We start from the raw sequence: 20,123 nt of genomic DNA, 5'->3' as shown, positions 1-20,123 counted from the left end.
AGACGTGGAGCTCGGCAAAGAGGCCAGAGAAGAAGGTAACATTTGAGGTGGCGACACTGGAAGGGAGTCAGGAAAGAGGGAGCCCAGAAACAGCAGAGACAACTGTGGCAGCCCTTGAGGAACTGCGTCCTCGTGGTAGGAAGAGAACAGTACTTGCAGAAGAAAAAGGGGGCGGACTCTGGAGAGAGCAGAGTTCGGGACCATGAATGCCAACGAGGGTTCCCGGGTGGGGGCGGTGAACAGAACTGACCATTGTGAAGAGGTCAGTGAGGACGAAGGCTAAGATGTGGTCATGGGGTCTGCAGATTATACAGTCATCAGCTGACATTTCCAAGGGCAGCGTGTGTTGGGGATAGAAGCTGCATCACTGGGGCTTGAGTAGAAGGAGAGAAAGCATTCGCTTATGGGAATAAAGAGTTAAAGTCATGTTTGATTATTTTTCTAGATGAGCAAGACATGGGTGTGTTTGTTGGTTGGGAGGAAAAGCCTGTAGATTGTTGATGGAGGCAAAAATAGTAGGCTGAGCCAAATCTTGCAATAAAACAAGTAAAAGTTAGAATACTTGGGTTGCCCTCAGAGGAGAGCAGGGACAGAAGAGAAGAGGGAAGAACAATTTTAAAGTGCAGAGAAAGGATGTGGTGGCCCCAGGATTTTCAGTAGAGTAGGGTCTGAGCATGTTGGGGTTGGTGGTGGAGCCCTAGTTTGAGAAGAGCAGAGGAAGACAGCTGCTGTGGGGAATGTGGGAGAGGGGCTTCCAGCAAAGACCCACACACTGTCCACACCCCATCCAGTCACCTCCCTTCCTGAAAGGTGGGGGATTTAGCAGCTTTAATACATGAAGATTGGTTTAAGGACATAACCGCTCCCCAACCCCACACATACCCACTTTAAATTTTACTTTCGCCACAGCTTAGAATAGCCTTGACCCTTACACTCCTCAGGTGTTTCCTTGGTCATTTTACCAGGAAGACATCTTGCCTGAGCTCAGTGGGGGAGCATGTTTGGTCCTTCAGGGGACAGGTATCCAGGTCCAGGTCACAGCGTGTGTCACATCAGCTGGGCAGGCCACATCTGCTTGTAGCACAGCCCTTTGGTGCCCTCCCACCCCCAGCCACAGCAGATAGAACCAGATATCCCGCCAGGGACCAAGCTCTCCTGCACAAAACGGGAAGAGGCAGCAGGAAGAGAGAGGGAACAGAGGTGGGGAGAGGAGGGCATCTCCCACTGAGATGTGTGGCATGCTAGACAATGAGAGAAGGTACGTGAGAGACAGACAGACACAGAATTGGGACAAGACGGCCAATGGCCCCGAGAGTTGGGGAGCAGCCTTGGTTTGTGGTGTCCAGGCCCCAGACTGGTCCCTGTAAGGCCAGGTTGGGCTGTTATCCTTGGGTTCAGCATGACTCCTCACCTTTCAGCAACCTCCCTTTTCCCTGGTCTAGTGTAAGGAGGTTTCTGTACAGGAAGATCTCAACCCTCCTATCTCACAGGGCCTTTTCCTAAGGCCTGGAAGGGTCCATGTGTCCCCCCTAGTTCCAGGGTAACCAGCCTGGATTCTGCATTCTGCCTTGGCCCTCGTGAGGACAAATCCCCTTTTTGCCCTGTTACACTTGACACGCTGAGCCGTTCTTTTCTTTGTCTTAGTGACGTCTTTCTCTCCCCGCCCGCTAAGTGAGAACCAGGCATCAGCAGCATTTTTAGATTGGAGCACAGTGGAGAAAGGGAAATTAAGTCTCAAAATGTTCACTATCGCTGTGAAAAATAATACAACACAAGCAATGAACGTTGTTATGTCGTCGGGGATGAGGAGAGGAACATGCAAGGGTAGGCTTTGGCTTTCCGTGTCCAAGGGCAACACAGAGAAGCAGCACAGAAGAGGCAAACAGCACGTGTGGGAGTGGAGGGAAGGGATTAGGACATGCCACGTGCTCCTAGCCTGGGGTGGAGCGCTCCTGGGAAGCGTGAGGGTTTGAACTCGGTGCAAACCACGGAGACGACAGCAGGAAGACAGCAGCATTCTAAGAAATCAGAGGAAAAGAGGACCGGACAGTGGAGAGCTGGACGTTAAAAGGTAGAGATCCGTGGATGCTGGTACATCACCAAGGTTTGTTTTAGGGGTGATGAAAGGGCACCAGTGGTCTGGATTGATGTATGTGTCCAGTTAGTGTCAGTGCAGGTGACGGAGGTCAGATAGGACTGTCATGACTTTGGGCCGCTGGCTTGCATGGGCCCTGAAGCTGGGCCTGTGGGTATGGAATGGCGGACCCATCATTTGAGCAACGTCATCAGTGATAGTTAGGGACTTGGGGAGCATCGTGACCACCTCAGTTGTGCATGGTCAAGGCAGCCTGCCCCACACGTGTGTGTGGGAGGTCAGGCCATTGGGCTTCTCTGACCTCAGCTGCAGGAGGAGATGTGGGCTAGTCGATCCTCTAGCTCTAAAACTCCCTTATTCTAGAGCGCTTCTAGATAGGTGCATGCACCCACCCAGCCTCCTTAAAGGTTTCTGGTCCTGAGCGAAAAGGAACCCTGGAACAGACATAAAGACCATCAATGGGCAGGCCTGTTGGGCCAGACCACATGGATTGGAGAGCGGGAGACCCCAGCCAAGCACACGGTCTGCCTCAGCCTGGGGTAGGACACAGGATGACGACCATGGCAGGGCAGACCGCTGTCTCTGCAGAACCACTTTATTTTAATCAGGAGAAATGTGTACTGTTGTTAATAAATGCCACAACTCCCATTTCAATGAATTTTTGACTTGATGATGTTTTGCTGGGTTTGTGCAAAAGGACTGAGCACCTTTACGTCATGTGACTGTCACCACAGCATTAGGTGAAAACAAGTTCAGGTTTTACAATGAAAACAACATGCGGAGCAAAGTCAAATGGCGGATGACGTCACAAGTCGGAGTGGGGCCGGTCGGCTCAGCCATCCTTCTGCACAAAGGAGTGGGGTTTGCTGAAGGGAACAGCCCTGCACATGCTTGCAAGAGTCTCGTGATAAAATCCGCCCATAACCTCCCACAAGTAGGATACACCAGTCAGAACCGACTGGATGCCAGCCACATGGCAGCTTCTGCAGAAAGAAAAGGGTTCGCTACTGTTGGACTCTTGTTTGCAACTCTTGTGCAGGCTGCACATTTAATCCCCTGGGTCTGCGCCAGTTGGGTCTGTGGGGTTTAACCACATAGAGAAGGATGTGTTTGCAACAGTGTCCAAGGGGCTCTCTTGCCTTGTTGGTGTAAAGAGATTGCCATCTACTTGTTTCACTCACATGGACTTTGCTTCCCCAAATGTTACCCCTATCCATAGGCAAATGCTGTGCAGTGAAAAGACTGCCCACAAAGAGCATTTGGGAAGCTTTTTGTTAAAAACCTAAATAACATCTTGTGTCAAAACAAATGTGACAATGGGCTATTATTTGTATCCCTATAATAACCCCTTGTCCATCTCTGTGTCCTGTGTGAATGGGGGATGGGGGATGTGGGGAGGGCTGGGGTGCTGGGGCAGAGGAGCCTTGCCAAAAACTTAGAGAAGCACTTCCTGGTTTTGCATCTTCTAAAAACAAACTGCTCCTTGGGGGGGTAACGCAGAGGTTAATTTCTGCAGGTGCCCGGCCGCAGCCCCGTGTCCATTTCCAAAGGAGAGCTCTGCGCTTGCCTGAGAACACCAGCTACAGTGACCTGACAGCTTTCCTTACTGCAGCCGGCTCCCCCTCTGAGGTGGACAGTTTCCCATATTTGCGAGGATTAGATGGAAACGGAACAGGTAATTCGAGTCTCTTCTCTTTTGTGTTTGAATCTTTATACGTGGCTGGAAGGGTTCGTACTAAATGGGAGACCCGAAGTTGCAGAATGGGGAGCTCTTTCTACAAGTTCAATTGCGTTGAAACTGTTCTTTCAGGAATTCTGTAGCACCGCAGAGTTGAGTTCTGGTGACTGTCTCCTCGAGCCTTTCTGCTGGTACCAACTGCCTGAAGCACCTTTTCTGGGCTCTTCTTTGGTTGACTAAATATATTTAATTCAGAGAAGTTCCTTTTTTTTTCAATTGGAGTTGTATTTTTTTTTTTTTTAAATGTGAAATCAGAGTTAGAGTTTTTTCTGCCCCTCTGTCCTTGGCCTTGTCCCACTTGCCCCTGGAACATGTGCAGAGAGGCACAGCCCTTCCCACCAACATGTCACAGCTGGGAGGGAAGGTAGCAGTGGGGCTGATTCCAGATGAGCAATCCAGTGCTCTCCACCCCCAAAAGATAGAGAAACTAAATGCCAACAGCCAGAAAAATGTAATAAAGCCTCATCGGTAGAGACCTGAGGCTCGGAGCCTCCCGCCTCGCTTCGCGTCTAGCAGCACCATTCCTCAGTGCACTCAGTGCTGGCACGGACCCTGGCCCTTCTGGGGACCGGAGAATGGTGGGTTCTAAAGTCCTGAGTCGTGTTCGTGTCCCCTTCTTTTCTCGGACACGTTGGACTAGTCGCAACATGAACTGAAAAACCAGAGGCTGTTGTGGGTTAAATCCTAATGGCTGAGGGAATTACTGCATTTCCCAGGGACACTTTCATTGACGACCACTTAATGGTCCCGTGCTTTAAATAAACGGATCATTCTGAAAAAGCCTTTAAACCTGAAATGTCTGATCTATTTTGCAGAATATTAATAAATGACTGGTTGCAGATCAAGGTGACCTGGTGATTTGTCATTCGCCTTTTCCCTTTCTGCAGTACCTGTTTTCGGAAACATTTCTTCTTTCTTTAATTTTTATGGGATGATGCAATGACTAGTCAGCGATTGGCCATTGGACAGATGCATGGCAGTCATCTTAAGTAAACAATATTGGGAAAAAGTGTTAACTTTTGCTTTAAATATACAGTGCTGGGAGAAAGTCGTGTTTCTGGGAATCTGATAAAGTACAATCTGAGACCACTGTGAAACCTCCACCCAGTCTCCCCAACAAAATGGTACACAACTGTGAAACCCCAGCTTGGAGGGACGACCTCATTGCTGGGAGCTCATTCATTTTTCTGTGCCCCATTTCCAAGAGCTCTTGAATAAGTAATGAAATCTGAGATGACGGGGAAGAACACCGAGACACAGGACTATTGATTTTAGAAGCATTTGTTTTATTTTAAAATCACTGTTATTTCAGAGGGAAGAGAGAAGGTCTTTGGAAGGTTATTTTCCACTTCTCACCCGCATTAACTGATAAGTTGGCCTAGGAAGAATTCTTGGCGTGCTGTTTGCTCACACCCACGAGGGCGTGGGGGCATGAACTCCGTGTTGCACCCCAGCAGCTCATCAGCTAGGGCCCCATGTCCAGGTCACTCTGTGCAGTTTCTCCTGTGCCCCACTATTGTTTGCCTCCTGTTTTGTAAACCGCATCGAAGAGATCTCAGCTTAGAGTGAGAGCCTGGACCACACGTGCCTGTGTGAGATGACAGGTCACAGCTAGAGTTCAGTGAAGGGGATTGGAGACCAAGTGCTTCTGTTTCCTTGGAGCATCCCAAGGGCAGCTGTGTTCAGTTTAGAGGGAGCTTCCAGTGTTGTAAATACAGGGGCGCAGCCACCTGGAGGCTTCAGCCGCATTCCGTGCTTTCCTGGCATCACTCAGGGAAGCCCCTCCCACACTCTGCCTGCACAGCATCTCACTCTCCCCTCTGGTTGCTAAGAGAGCACAGAACTGTTTTCTAGAAATTACTTCTGCTTGTAACTCCAGGAAGAGGGAGAGGAGTCAGTAAAATGACTCATGGGGGAAATTTCCCTGCAGTGCAGAAAAGTCGGTAATATAACAGAGTACCAAGCCATACAGAACCCTAGATGCAATCTGAGCGAAACCCTTCATGTTAGAAGTGACGAACTGGAGGCCTCTGAGCACAGGCCAGTGGTGCCGCCGCCCCCCCCCCCCCCCCATCCTGTTGCTTTGACCTGACAACTATCTTTATTCAGACATGACGGGAGCCAGGATGGAACAGAAAGGAAAGACTTCTTTATACACAGAACTCAGTGTTTTGTGTAGAGTTCCAGTCTCATAACAAGGACTGGAGGGAAAACAATTTAGCCCTTCAAAGTATGAAATCTTCCCAGAGTAAAGAAAGTAGGAGGGCAGAGGGAAAGTCATTTGGAAGGCATTTAGTGGGGCGTTGAGAAAGGAGAGGCCTCAGCAAGCAGGTAGAATGGCCTGCAGTGTCTTCAAACCGAGGACTTTTTCAAAGAACATTACATCACATGAACCTAATGCATGTTGCTTTAAATTAGTAGGCGCTTTCCTGCAGGGCTGTCCTTCCTTCTGAATGTTTAGAGCTGAGTTGGTTTCTTGCCACCGACTCACTGGAAAGCACCTAGTCCAACCAACCTCCTTAGTTTTGCAGATAAGTAAAACCAACCCCCCCAGGAGTGACATCACTTGCCTAAGGCCACATAAGCAGTTAGTGATGGATCTGGTACCGGAACCCTGACTGCCCGGGCCAGGAGTGTGCAAGATAACAGGAAGGGAGAATCGAACGGTGATGAGGGGGACGACAGGGTTGCCACTTCTGGGAATCAGGAGGCGGAGTGAAGTAGGAGGAGAGGATGCATGACGAGTCTGGGGTGCTCTCCTACGTGCTCTGCCTGCTGCTCCCCTCCTCAGACTTCCTGTCTCAGGTTCGGTGAAACAGGCAGCACTACCTAACTGAAACGTCATTTCTAAGTTGTTTATACAACGTCTCGTGAGTTACTCAGTCTCGCTTGGTTTTAAGTTTTATCTCACCCGGAATGTGAACAGAACCCTAGACAGGGGCATCGTGCACCTTGCTTTGCTCCTGTGTTACCTTTGGGCAGTGAGCACATTTAGGTCTCCATCCACAAGATGTTTTGACCAGAAGTAGGGTAACTTCTGGGTTTGGGTTTTCTTTACCTTAAAATGAAGTGGCCAGACTAAAAGATTTAAGAACTTGAATCTGTGGACCTCTTTGGATCATGTCCCCATTTCCATGCCTTTCCCTACATTGAAAAACAGAGACAGGTATAAATGATAAAGGGTATTGCTGTCATGAGCTGTATAGAAATTGCTCTATGAAGGGTTTTACGCGTAGCTATAATTTGTTGTTGAAACTCTAAAATTGACTAGCTTTGCTTTAAATGTTTAAATTTAGTCCTATTTGGAGGTTCGCATTAGCTCAGGTAGTGGATGAGTAGGTAAGTATATAAGTAGCTTAATAAGAAATCCTATAGATTGTGTTCTAATGTAGCTTACATTTTTTTATCACTGCATTTTTGTCATTTTGTCAAGGAAAGATTTTAAATGATGACAGAATACATTTTATGGGATATTATATTTCGCTGGAGAAAAGTATTGGTTCTAAAATGGATAGCTTATGAGTATGTGTATGAATATAATAGCTCTCTCATAAGCATGCCCTAATTTATCTGTAAGGTAGGCAGGCATTATAGCATTGGCTTGGATAAAAGGCCTCTAATGCAGAATAATTGGTATATTAAATTCCTTTTAAACAGATCAAAATAACAATGGCAGCTAAAACAACTCATAAATATTTCAAGCCCAAGTTTGCAATAGTGTACTTTTTTTTAGTAGAAGTTAAGTAATATTTTCAGGCACTCCTTGAAGAAATTTCCTTTTTTTTTTTTTTTTTTTTTTTTTTTTCAGCAGTCTCTAACTGCAAATATTTGGTTTCATTTTGGTAACCTGCCAAGGACTTAACATGCACATGGAGCCCACTCTGTGGAGAAGTCCATTTCAGGGATTTCCACACACACCTACCTCCCTGTCATGTTGTAGACAATTCCTTCCCTTTTGAGGCCCTTTTTGAGAGCAAAGCACAGTAGTTAGAATGGCAACCTGAGCTTGAATCCCAGCCCTACGACCAACCCCCTCAGGCCAGCCCCCAGGACGACCCTCCCTGAGCCTCAGTTTCTTTATGTGTAAAATGGGAATTTTTACCCACCTTAGGAAGGTGGTGGTGAGGATTATGTGTGTGGTGCTTCATGCAGTCCCAGGCCCGTGGGAGGTGCGGTGCTCGGTAAATGGTTGTAGCTACTCCTATTTTTTCAAGAGCGGTTGCCGCAGCTCCACGTAGGTCCTTGGTGTGCATGTGATGGAGAATGCCTCTTGCTTCCAGGAAACGGCACCAGGTACGACCTGACCCCAGTCACAGCCCTCAGCGTCCACTTGCTCAGCAGCGATGGAACACCGGTGCTGGTGGATGGTCCCATTTACGTCACCGTGCCCCTGGCCACACAGAGCAGCCTGAGGCACAATGCGTACGTCGCAGCATGGCGCTTTGACCAGAAGCTGGGTAAGCCCGAGTCCTGAGCCCACACTGGCTAACGGGTTACTTCATTACTCTTTGACTTTCCTGTCAAGAGGCTTGTGCTGTGCACGTCTCCTTTTCTTGAAGGTATTGAATCCGGTTGCTCCCACAGCATTGTGTGGTTACTGGTGGGTAAAGCTAACTCTACTGTGACATTCAGGCACGTTCTGTGGAGTTCTCTTTGGGTTTCTTTTCTTTTCTTTTCTTTTTTTGTGTGTGTGTGTGTGTGTGTGTGTGTGTGTGCCCATTTAAGCTAATTTACTTGAAAAGAATCTTTAAAAGTTATTAGAGCTAAAATTGGCTCTTCTGTATCCTTTTATTCTTTAGAAGGTCATATGATCTCTCTTGGTCCTGCAGTTTTTTCCTGTTTTCTGAAAAAATAAAAACATTGCCACCATTATACAAAAAAAAAAAGAAAAACCACCCAAAGAAAGAAAAAGAAAAGAAAAACCAGCACCTAGAGAAGACCACTATAGTATTTTGGATTATGTCCTGCTAGTCATCCTCTATGCACAGATGTATTCGTTATCAATTGCTGCGTAACAAATTGCCCCCAAACTCATCCTCTTTAAACAGCAGTGAACACCTGTTATCTCACCGTTTGGAAGGGTCAGGAGCCCAGGTACAACCTCGCGGGGTGGTTCTGGCTCAGGGTCTCTGGCAAGGCTGCAGACAGGCTGACCGCCAGGGCTCCGTTCATCTCAAGGTTCAGCCGGGGCTAGCGAGCACACTCTCCATCTCACTCCCAGGCTGTTGAAGGCTTCCACTCCTCACAGGCTGTTGGGCATAGACTTGCCTTCCTTGCCCCATGGGCCTCTCCATAGGGCTGCACACAACATGGCTGCTTGCTTCCACCAGAGTAAGTGATCCAAGAGAACCTAACAAATAAAGCTAAAAATGACAAAATAAAAAGCACAAGTGGGCACAATGAATGTCACAGTCTTTTATAACCTAATGTCAGAGTGGTATAGCATCACTTCTTTCCATATGCTGTTGATCACACAGCTCAGTGCTGGTACAGTGCGGGGTTGCGTGCACGGGTGTGTGAACACCAGGAGGTGGGTGTCATTGGGGCCCGCTTAGAGGCTGCCTTCCACAAAATTTATGGGTAACAGGAACGGGTCCGTGTGTTATGTACTGTTCTGTATCTGCTTTAAAAAAAAAACTTGTTTGTCTGTCATGAACATCTTTCCATAGCATTAGCTATTATTCTGCAATGTTAATATTAATGAGTGCATAGAATTCCATTGTATGGATATGTTCTTACAATTAGGGAAAACATTATTATTCTTACCAATGCGGTGATAAATATCTTTGTAGCTGAATCTTTATGCACGGCCATGAGTATTTCCTTAGGATAAAATTTTAGAAGAAGTGGAATTAAAATGTATAAAGTTCTAAAACTGTTAAATCCAGATTTTTCTCTGGTAAGTTTTATAGCTGACACTCATAATAACAATACGGGAGTATATGCTTACACTTAGGATTCTGCTGGCATGTTGGTTCCTATACCACTTTGGTTCCCATCCCATGAAAGTCAAAGCTGGAAAATACCAGTTTTCAAATAACGCAATTCGAATTACTGAGAGCCTTTATATATAAAATGTATTTTCAAAGAGATGTAATTCCTTGAGTAGTCAAATTATAGGAATTTATATTTGGAACTAAATGCCTGGGGTTTAGGGGTGGAGGGGGTTGTTTTGTTTTACTCTCCGAATAATTACTAACAGATTCCATAATTGTGTGGGATCCATCGATTTTACCAGATGTACTGAACTTGATGTTGTTAGATGGATTGTTCTGCCACATTAACATATCCTGCACGAAGTAAGAAGGGCACTTTGTCGTTGGTGTGTGTTCTCTGTGATTTTCTGAGGCATTGTGGTCATGGTCAGGACATAAAGAGCCCTGGGCCTCCCAGGAGAAAGCAACTTGAAGGGAGTAGGGAGTATGACTGAGAGAATCTCTGAAGAGCATGGGAATTCTGACAGGAGGAAAGGACATGGATAAAGAAGAATGGAGAGAAAGTAGGAAAGAAAAAGGGTAAAGCTTGCATTTTGTATCCTGAAAACCTGGGTTCTGCTACTTGTAAAACTGTAAGTCCCACCTAGGAGAATCACTTGTGCCTGTTTTCTCGTTTGTACAAAGCTGCACTTGTTAATTTTTATTGCCATGTATGTTGTACCTGTCTCCATGGGCCCACCCCATTGGTCCCAAACACCCTTGGGTCAGTGCTATGGAGAGGCAGTCTAGAGTGTGGTTAAGAGCAGGGACTCTGGGGGCACACTGGATTGGGATTCCAGCTCTGCTACCCACTGGCTGTGTGGCCCTGGCCAAGTTACTTAACCTCTCTGTGCCATGGTTTCCTCAACTGTGAAATGGGTATAATAATAGGACTTAATGTTTTTTCTGAAGAGCATATTAGAGTTCTCCAGAGAAACAGAACCAGTAGGATGTGTGTATAACACATGTGTATATATTGTGTATATATGTGTATGTGTTTGTGTATGGGGGGAGGGAGAGAGAGAAATTGATTGATTGATTGATTGATTGATTGATTGATTGATCGATCGATTGATTGAAGGAATTGGGTTGGCTTGTGCAATTGTGGAGGCTGATAAGTCCAGTATCTGCAGGGCGTACCAGCAGGCTGGAGACCCAAGAAAGAGTTGATGTTGCAGTTGGAGTCCAAAGGTAGTCTGCTGGCAGACCTCCTTGGGGGAGGTCAGTCTTTTTCTTAAGGCCTTCAACTGATTAGATGAGGCCCACCCATGTTATGAATAGTAATCTGTGTTACCAGTCTACTGATTTAAATGTTCATTTCATCTTAAGAATACCTTCACGGCAACATCCGGATGTGTTTGAACAAATAGCTGGAGACGCTAGCTTAGCCAAGGTGACACATAAAATTAACCACGCGAAAGAGTAAATGAGTTAATATTTGTAAGAAGCTTAGTACAGTGCCTGGTATACATAGCAAGCATGCCCTAAGAGTTTATTAGTGCATGGTCTGGTGAAGGCTTCCCATCCAAGCCACTCTCCCAGATACCCCTGAGCCCGGATTTCTTGAAGAATTGTTCCCAACGGGCCGCCTGCATTTCTTGACCCTCTGCAGTCTCGCTTCTGCCTCCCCATTGTCTTAAAATCAGCAGCTGCGTGATCATGAAAGCAGGTGACCTCCTCGTCCTCTTGGATGTCTCTGCAGCATTTGATGGTTTTCCTTCCTCTGTAGAGGGCCCTCCTCCGTTGACTGTGAGATTCAGTGTCCCCCTGGGTCTTCCTAGTCTGCCAGCCCCTGGGCTCTGCCCTGCACCCAGCCCCTAACTTACTTTCTATGCAGTCGCTGGGGCATCTGACTGTTTCCCACACTCCCACAACTACCTGTGCTCCCAAGTCGTATTATCTGTGTGTCTCTCTGTCTAGTAGACATCTGTTTCACAGGAAACTCAGATTCAACATGGCTGAAACAGAGACTCATCGCCTCCCTCATCCAGCCTCTCCTCCTGTTCATTTCTGTTTCCTCTCTTGGCTGAGGGTGTCATCTTCCAGACCTTCACAGTAGACGCCTCAGCATTGTATCCAGTGTATTCTTTTTGTTTCCCCTCCGCACCTCAGCTGCAGCCACGTCTGGCCCCTCGCAAAGTCGTGTTGATGTCACATCAGGGTTTCTCCAGCTCACCCATCTTTGCAGTACCTCTGCCTTGGTTCAGAGACTTCCCTCTTTCCTGGCCAGTTCCCACAGCTGCCTGGCTGCCTTCTTCCTCTCCTCCCCACTAGTACTTCTGTGTTGCTACTTGAGCTGTCTTTCAAAACCCCAGCCCACTTCCCCATGGGAGAATGTCTCAGAGGGAGGGGCTCAGTGTGAGGCAGTCCACCCTCCCTGCATGGCACCCCTCTCCTCAGAGCTGCCCTGCCTACCTCTCCGTCTTACTGTCGGCCACTGTCCTCTGCACACTCTCTGTCTACCTCACCACACTATTTACTCTCCCCTGGGCCTGCGGAGGCCTTCCTCATAGCTTGGCGCTTCGTGTGAGCAGAATCTCTCCTTTCAAGTGCCTTGCTCCATCCCTTAAGCAGTCATTTGGGCACAGTGTTCGTATTGCAGGGGTCCTAGGAGCGTAGAAGGACGCGGTCCTGCAGTTTCCTACTTATTATCTGCGTCCTCACTGGGTCTTACTTCAGTGTTTTTGAATCCTGATCATCAAGAACTGTTCCTGGCACATACTAGGTACCCAACTAAAATGTTCCTCGAATGATTGCATCAGATGAGGATCATTTAGATGTTTTCAAAGTCAAGGCAGTTTAAGATACTACAATGTAATGTTTGTACTTAAGATGACCATATACAAATAATTTATCTTCATATGTGTGTGTGTGTGTGTGTGTGTGTGTCTGTGTGTGTGTGAGTGTGTTTAATAAAAGGAAGATGCTTTGAGCTCTTTTGTTCCAAGAACAGACAGTTATGATGGATGTTCCCCATCGTTGCTGCGATTATTCTTCTGTTCCTTCCTACCTCCTCTTTTTTGCATGACTGTATTTGAATATGGATGAATAGGGTTGGAGTATAAAAGGTTATGTTCCTAATACAGTTGACCCTTGAACAACCCGGGTTTGAACTGCATGGGTGTATTTACATGGAGATTTTTTTTTCAGTAAACATACAGTCAGCCCTCCGTACCCCTGGGTTTCACATCTGTGGATTCAACCAACCATGGAGTGAAAACCGTATTTTCAGTCCGTAGTGGGGACGCGGCGGATGTGGCAGGCAGACTGTATGCATGGATCTCCGTCCTGTCACGTAACAGCCTTGAGCATCCGCGGATTTTGGAAACTGAATGGGTCCTCAGACCAATCCCCTGTAGATCCCGAAGGACTACTAAATTTTGTGGGAACCAAAAGTCATACTAGGATTCTCGTCTCTGCAGAAGATCAGTACCCCTAATTCCCCAAGTTGTTCACGGATCAACTGATCAGTGAAGCTTTCTCTAGGGCAGGGGTGTCCAAACTGCGGCCCACGGGCCAACTACGGCCCGCAATCCATTTTTAATTGGCCCGCAGCAAATTCCAAAAATACATTTAGTTTACTTAAATAAACCAGGTGAGGCAATACATACTTCACCTCGAGTGAGTGGCCGGCTGTTTGTGTATTTTACCGCATATGGCCCTTGGTGAAAAACGTTGAAAAAAGTTTGGACACCCCTGCTCTAGGGATTCATACGTGCATATGTCATAACCGTATGGCACAGGTCTGGAGAAGGGGCAGCCTGCTCTCATTAGTTTATTTGTATACAGCTCACAAATAACACACATTTATTTAAAAAACAATTTTTTTTTTTTTGATATATGTGGCAGGCTGAATAATGGCCTCCCAAATATCTCTACATCCCAATCCCTGGACCCTGTGACTATTACTTTATGTGGTAATAGATGCGATTAAGTTAACACTCTTGAGATGGGACATTCTCCTGGATTATCCAGATGGGCCCACTGTAATCACAACGGTCCTTTTAAGAGGGGGTGCAGGAGGAGTCAGAATCAGAGGAGACGGCAGTGTGGTGACAGAGCAGAAATTGGAATGATGCACTTTGAAAACTGAGGAAGTGGCCACAAGCTAAGAAATACCGGCAGCTGTGAGCAGTGGAAAAGGGTAAGGAAATGGGTTCTCTCTTAAGAGCCTCCAGAAGGAATCAGTCCTGCCTACACTTTGTCTTTAGCGCAGTGAAATCCAACTTCTGAGCTCTAGAACTATAAGCGAATACATTTGTGTTGTTTGAAGTCCCTATGTTTGTGGTAATTTGTTACAGCAGCAACAGGAAACTAACACAAAATACAAATCAGCGAAGGCTCGGAAGTTATCCAATTTTCTATTTTCTCCTTGGAAATAAGCTGCATGGCATTCAGCCTTTATGCATTGGAAATCTTCATTGTGTCGTTGATCTAGTTCCATTGAAATGGTCTTTTTAACTTAGCATCTACTGTGAAAAATATAACTGCCAAATTTCCGGCTGTAACAGATTGCATGTGTACAGAGAAAAAGCCAGCGTTTGGATAGTCATTCAAAAATAATCAAATGATTTAAAATATGTTTTCTGAAAACTTTAAGATTGGATGGACATTTCAAAGAAACCATATGTTCTTTAACTTACTAAACTCAATAGAAACCTATATATTTCATACGGGGTTTTTTTTTACTATTATTAATATTTAATTAATAATATTATTTCAGTAAACATTAAATTATTTCAGTGAAATGAAAAGTTCCAAGGCAATATTATCAGATTAGGAGAAAAATCGGAACATGTCTTAAGCATCTAACAAACTATTAGGTTGGTGCAACGTAATTGCGGTTTTTGCAGTTATTTTTAACCTTTTAAACCACAGTTAAACCGCAACAAATGGGCATGGCTGTGCAACCTAATAACTGCTATTTATGATTAATTCAAATACAATAATCATTTCAACCCAGTTTAACACTTTAAATTATCTATTTTGAGACAAGTTTAAGTAATTGCAATTTCAAAGAGTTTACAGCCAGCTATAGCAATTTGCGAATCTGCTAAAAATGTTCACCTATGTAAGCAAACAATGACCCGAAAGCTAAGAATGATTTTTACATTTTTAAATGGTTGAAGACAGAATCCAAAGAAGAGAATTTCATGACACAAAAAAGTTTAAGTGAAATTCAAATGTAAGCTTCCCTAGTAACATTTTATTGGATGCTATGGACTGAATGTTTTATTCCCCCCCACAAAATGTGTATGTTGAAACCTGATCACCAATGTAATAGTGTTTGGAGGTGGGGCCTTTGGGAGGCGATTACCCCTCCTGACTGGGATTAGTGCCCTTATAAAAGGGACCCCAGAGAGCTCCCACACCCCTGCCGCCACATGAAGACATAGGGAGAAGGTGTCATCCATGAACCAGGAAGCAGATCCTTACCAGACACTGAATCGGATGGCACCTTGCTCTTGGACTTCCCAGCCCCCAGAAATGAATTTCTGTTATTTATAAGCCATCCAGTCTATGGTATTTTTTTTGTAGCAGCCCGAAGGGACTAAGATATTGAATCACAGCCATGCCCATTTGTTTGCGTATGGGCTATATGAGTGCTTTCTCGCTGCACCCACGGAGCGGAGTGGTTGTGACAGACTGTGCCAGGCGTGCCAAAAACATGTATACAAGTGGACACTTTGGTCAGTGTTGCTCAAGCAGTAGTTCACCATCATCAGAAGTGTCTGGACACTGATGGTAACCACTTTGAGACCTCTTGTCATTGCAGACGTCAAATATGACTTGTATTCATCTTCTGTTATCAGTATATATAGAGTATTATAATTTTAGTACAGTTTTTCTTTCTTAAAATATGTATACACTTTTTTGGTACACTCTGTATATCCTTACAAGGGGAAAACATTTACTCTCTGGTCTATTACAGAAAAATGTTGTGATCCTTGATCTAAAATGCATTCAACAGGGAACTTCTTACCATTCTAGTATAAGAATGTGGTTATATAATACATTACACTCTGTAGGGCCAAACTGGGGGCCTGACTCAGTCACAATTCGTACTTTCCTGTTACCCAGGTTGGCCCTCAAGCATTTAGCCAGAGTGACTCTCAATGCTCAGAGTGATAACACCTTCTTTATATGGCAAGATTTCAAACTCTGGAAAGAAAGATCAAGTTCTTTCAGTTCCATGGGACGTCTATTTGAAAAATAAATCCACACTTTAGCACTAACTGGAATACATCAATCCATGACTACTGAATAAGTGAATGTTTACTCTCAGGAGGAAACGTAGAGGTGTTCCCTTCCAAGCACCATTAGCGTGGAGTCAGTATTTGACGTACCCATTTATCGCAGTCGTCTTTTTTTTTTTTTTTTTTTTAATGGCTACAGTTGTCTTTTAATTTTTTCTTTTGGAACAGGAGAAGAATTTCCCATTATAAAAATTAGCATCTCCATATTTCAGCTCATATGTTCATTGGAGGGTGATCTAATAGATTTAACACTCTCTTTGAACATAAAGTTGGATTTTGTCTAGTATGTTACAATAATATGAATTGGCTGATTATAACGTGTACTCTCTGGAAAAATGGTTTCAGTTTGTTTGTTTGTTTGTTTGTTTGTTTAAGAAGTGCAACTTGCATGCTAGAATGGAAACTTTTGCTGCATTTACATGTAGTGCTGGGGCCATCGTGCTAAAATGCCACTTCATTTGTAGTGTGAGAGAGGACTTGAGTTAGTGAGTCTGTGTCTTTTCCTTTCAGTAGATATCTCGTGTGTGATCCTCTAATGGTACTCTCTGCTTTGAAAAGTGATACAATGCCAGTGCTTGTTTCCCGGGTGTCACCATGCCTAAGGGGATGGGACAAAGTAGACATACACACCTTCTTACCAGTCGTGTGCAGGGGGTCAGTATGACCCAAAGGAAGTTCTGTTGGTCATAGTGAATGCATCTTAGCTGAGGCTTTCTGGACAGTAAGAGAGGATTATGTCAGCTTGCTTTTACAAGCAGTTACTCTCTTTCTCCTGTAACTGGGACAGCAGATGGCTGTACGATGTTCCGGGTTGTCAGACTGCGATCTGACTTGTTGCCCTGGGGAATGGTCCCTTATGAACAAGCAAACCAGGTCAGTGGTTTGCATTTAAAGTGACCGACGGACATCGACTAGCAAAGCAGTCAAGATTTAAGATTCTGTATGTGAAGAGTTTCTGCCATTTAACGATAACTTATATTACTCGATTTGAATCCTCTCATTCTAATGAAATGACAGGAATAAAAGCATGTTCTAAGTGAAGCTGCATTTTAGAATCCAGTTTGAACTGCCTTCCCGAAACAGCCTGCAGAGTGCGCGTGGGTTGCTATAGAAATGGTGGTTACTGAACCAGCTTCTTATCATGTATGGCGCGTATGTATCAGGCACTAGGGGTACTCACTCATAATTGGCCTGTAGTGGATTTGTCTCTGCTTTTGATGGTGAACATTTCTGCTGATGCGGGGCTCACTGAACTAGTCCTTTTAGGTAAGTCATAGCCAGCCTGCCCTGGAAGGTGGAGATTGATTTAAAATATAGATCTCAGATTTTGTTCCATTTCATTGTGTTTTGGAGGGAGGAAAGGGCGGAAGTTCTTAAAGCACTAAATTATGTTTGTAACTGTAAGAAAATGAAAATATCACTAGCTTATCTTTTTCTCTACATACCATCAGCATGTGTCCAGATAGACATTGCAATACTGAGGTGTAGTGATTAAATTATAAGGATGAATTGTCTTATATTGGCTGGGCAAAAGTTAGAACAAAAGAAGGGAGTTCATTTCTCTAACAAATATGTATTTACACTGTGATATTAATTTTAGAACCATACGCATTATCCTTATTTTTTTTTTCAAAAAGAAAAGACTTGATAGTTAAGGGTATTAAACAAAGAAGGAAGCAGACTTACCTATCTAAGTGGTTACACTTATATCCTTAAGAAAGATGATCTGAAATCGGTCTTCTCACAGTGAAAGCTATTTCTTAGAAACAAAGAAATAACTCTCAGGAGAAGTCTCTACGTTCTTTTCCCCAGATATTAAAATTGCCCATAAAAGTGAATCGGGCTTCTATTAGATATGAAGGAGGGGGAAATTTACCTGCAAAGAAAGCTGATTGAAGTGATGGAACAGAAGATAACACTGAAGGCATAGGACTTAATTTGGGTAAATGATAACAGTCCAGTGAAAACATTGTCTTGCCAGAGATGTTGGCTGCCAGGTGCCCAACAAACCATGACTTGTTTTCGAGACACAGATTGGTATCTTTTTGCCACGATGGACCATTAGCATCACAGTTGCGATGTTCCATTCCCATTGTCCAAGAGGACTGGAGTGAGGCCGCCGAACGCATGCACTGCCCGTGGGGAGGACGAATGCAAGCGTGATCTCAGACCACGGACATTTGTTTTTCGATGTTGCCTAGCAACTCCAAAAAACAATCTTGTAATATCAATCCAGTCCTAAGAACTGTTAAGCCTTTTGTGTTTGTAGCCCCCTCCCCCCAAAATGAGAATTTTTAGAGAATAATGCCATCACATTTACTGTATTGTGCTTGTCGTTCAGGGCCCCTTTTGTTTTGAAACCCTATTTTTAGAGACGTCATTTTGCTAAAGTGTCATAGCGTATAGAACTGGAACTTCTCATGCCTGACTTCAACTGAAACCATTTTTGGCAAGCCTTACAAATGACTGTTGCCTGCTCTGTGGTCTTAGAGTGTGTGGATCAATATGTTCCTCCTGAAAGAAAATGCCTCTTGTGTTACAACAGTCAGCTCTGAACCACCACTTACGGCATGTTCACTTTGTGGATTACCTGTGGCAAGTAGGCATCCTCCTGTCGGCTGCCCCAGCCCGTGGCGGCCTCAGAGCCCTCTTGCTTTGCCGCTACTTGGTTTGGGTTTTAAGTACTGCAACTAACATGCTCATTCTGGTATCAGCCTGGGTGGAAACCACTTAGGAAAATAAAGCTGCCATGAGGTACTTTGGAACCAAATACTTTTTAAATGTCTTCTGTTTTCAGCTATCTCCACTGAAATGGGTGGTTAAAAGGCAAAAGTATTTTTGATAGATTTGAATATTGCACGGGTTATACTGCGTGTAGCATGGAGCCCAGCCATTCAGACAGCTTGGACTTGAATCCTGGCTTGTCCCCAGGTTACTAGCTGTGTGATCTTGAGCAAGTCTTTTAACCTCTGGGGGCCTCTGTTTTCTCACCTCTGAAATGGGAATAATAATAGTCACTGTCCCTAACTCATAGAATTATTATGGATGGAGAGCATGTACCACAGTGCCTGGCACTCAGTAAAGTGCTCCATAAATGTTAGCCATTATCATTCTAATCATCATCACCCATATTTAGTTGGTGCATTTTTGGTGAAGCATGATATAAGAGAGAAGTACAGGTACAGTGACATCCTCGTGGCTTTGCATTGAATCTGCCAGTCTCAGCCAGGACTGCTGTGTACCTGCTATGTCCCAGGCATCCAGTCTGGCGGGTTGATACCCATGTTCTATCAGTTGTTGCATATTTTGAATGACATTGCTGTTTCCCTATTTCCAAATGACTCTTACGATCCAGAATAAGTGATGCCTTTTAAGTGGAGTAAAGTAGGATTGTTAGTCCCCTGGTATGCAGAGCTGGTGTTTCACTAGGAAGTGAGACCAGCTGGTTGTCCGTCTGAATTGAACCCACCCTGCTTCTGTCCTTGGTCACAACTCAGCGCCCTTGGACTTCATAGCAACCGGTGGTGGTGTCCTCACTTGACGAGGGAGGAAATCAAGGATGGGGACTTGGGATGGACAAAGGGCCCGATGTCCTGGCTCTCCTGAGTAAGGTCCCGTGTTGCTCCAGTGGAGGCCTGCAGACCCCGAGGGATTCTTTGGAATCTGGGAATTGCCCACCAGGATTTTTAAATCTGGGGTTCGGGGTTTGATAAAAATCTTTTAAAACTCAACATGAGAAATATTCTGCATCATCTGGATTCAATACAGAGTTTTTTCCAATCTCACTGAGATATAATTAACATACAACATTGTGTAAGTTCAAGGTGTACAGCATAATGACTTACATATACTGTGAAGTGCTTATCACAATAACTTTATTTACCATCCGTCATCTCATATAGATACCACTCGAAAAAAAGAAGAGAAGAAAGGGTTTTCCTTGTGATGAGAACTCTTAGGCTTAGGCTGTACTCTCTGACAACTTTCATATGTACCATATAGCAGCCTTAACTACACTCACCACGCTGGACATTGCACCCTCACTACTTATCTTGCAA

At 44.8% G+C, this 20,123-nt stretch overlaps 1 protein-coding gene across 3 annotated transcripts in view; it reads left to right on the top strand.

Moving 5' to 3' along the window:
• The window catches only part of FAM171A1 (family with sequence similarity 171 member A1), a 117,694-nt gene that overhangs the window by 79,767 nt on the left and 17,804 nt on the right, over positions 1 to 20,123 (top strand). For 2 of the 3 annotated variants that reach the window (XR_016018116.1, XM_074324797.2), the window contains exons 4-5: positions 3,612 to 3,770; positions 8,114 to 8,290. The exons of the other annotated variant lie outside the window; for it this stretch is intronic. Coding sequence is in view for 1 of the 2 variants with exons in the window: in XM_074324797.2 (XP_074180898.2) it covers positions 3,612 to 3,770; positions 8,114 to 8,290 (336 nt within the window). In the remaining variant the exon portion in view is untranslated. The remainder of the gene's footprint in view (positions 1 to 3,611; positions 3,771 to 8,113; positions 8,291 to 20,123) is intronic. 3 annotated transcript variants of the gene reach the window in all.

Source organism: Rhinolophus sinicus, chromosome 1 (genome assembly GCF_057876585.1).
Source record: "Rhinolophus sinicus isolate RSI-liver-muscle chromosome 1, RSI-T2T, whole genome shotgun sequence".
In the NCBI taxonomy this organism is placed as follows: Eukaryota; Metazoa; Chordata; class Mammalia; order Chiroptera; family Rhinolophidae; genus Rhinolophus; species Rhinolophus sinicus.
Note: the sequence above shows the minus strand (reverse complement) of the source record. Positions and strands in the feature narration are given on the sequence as shown.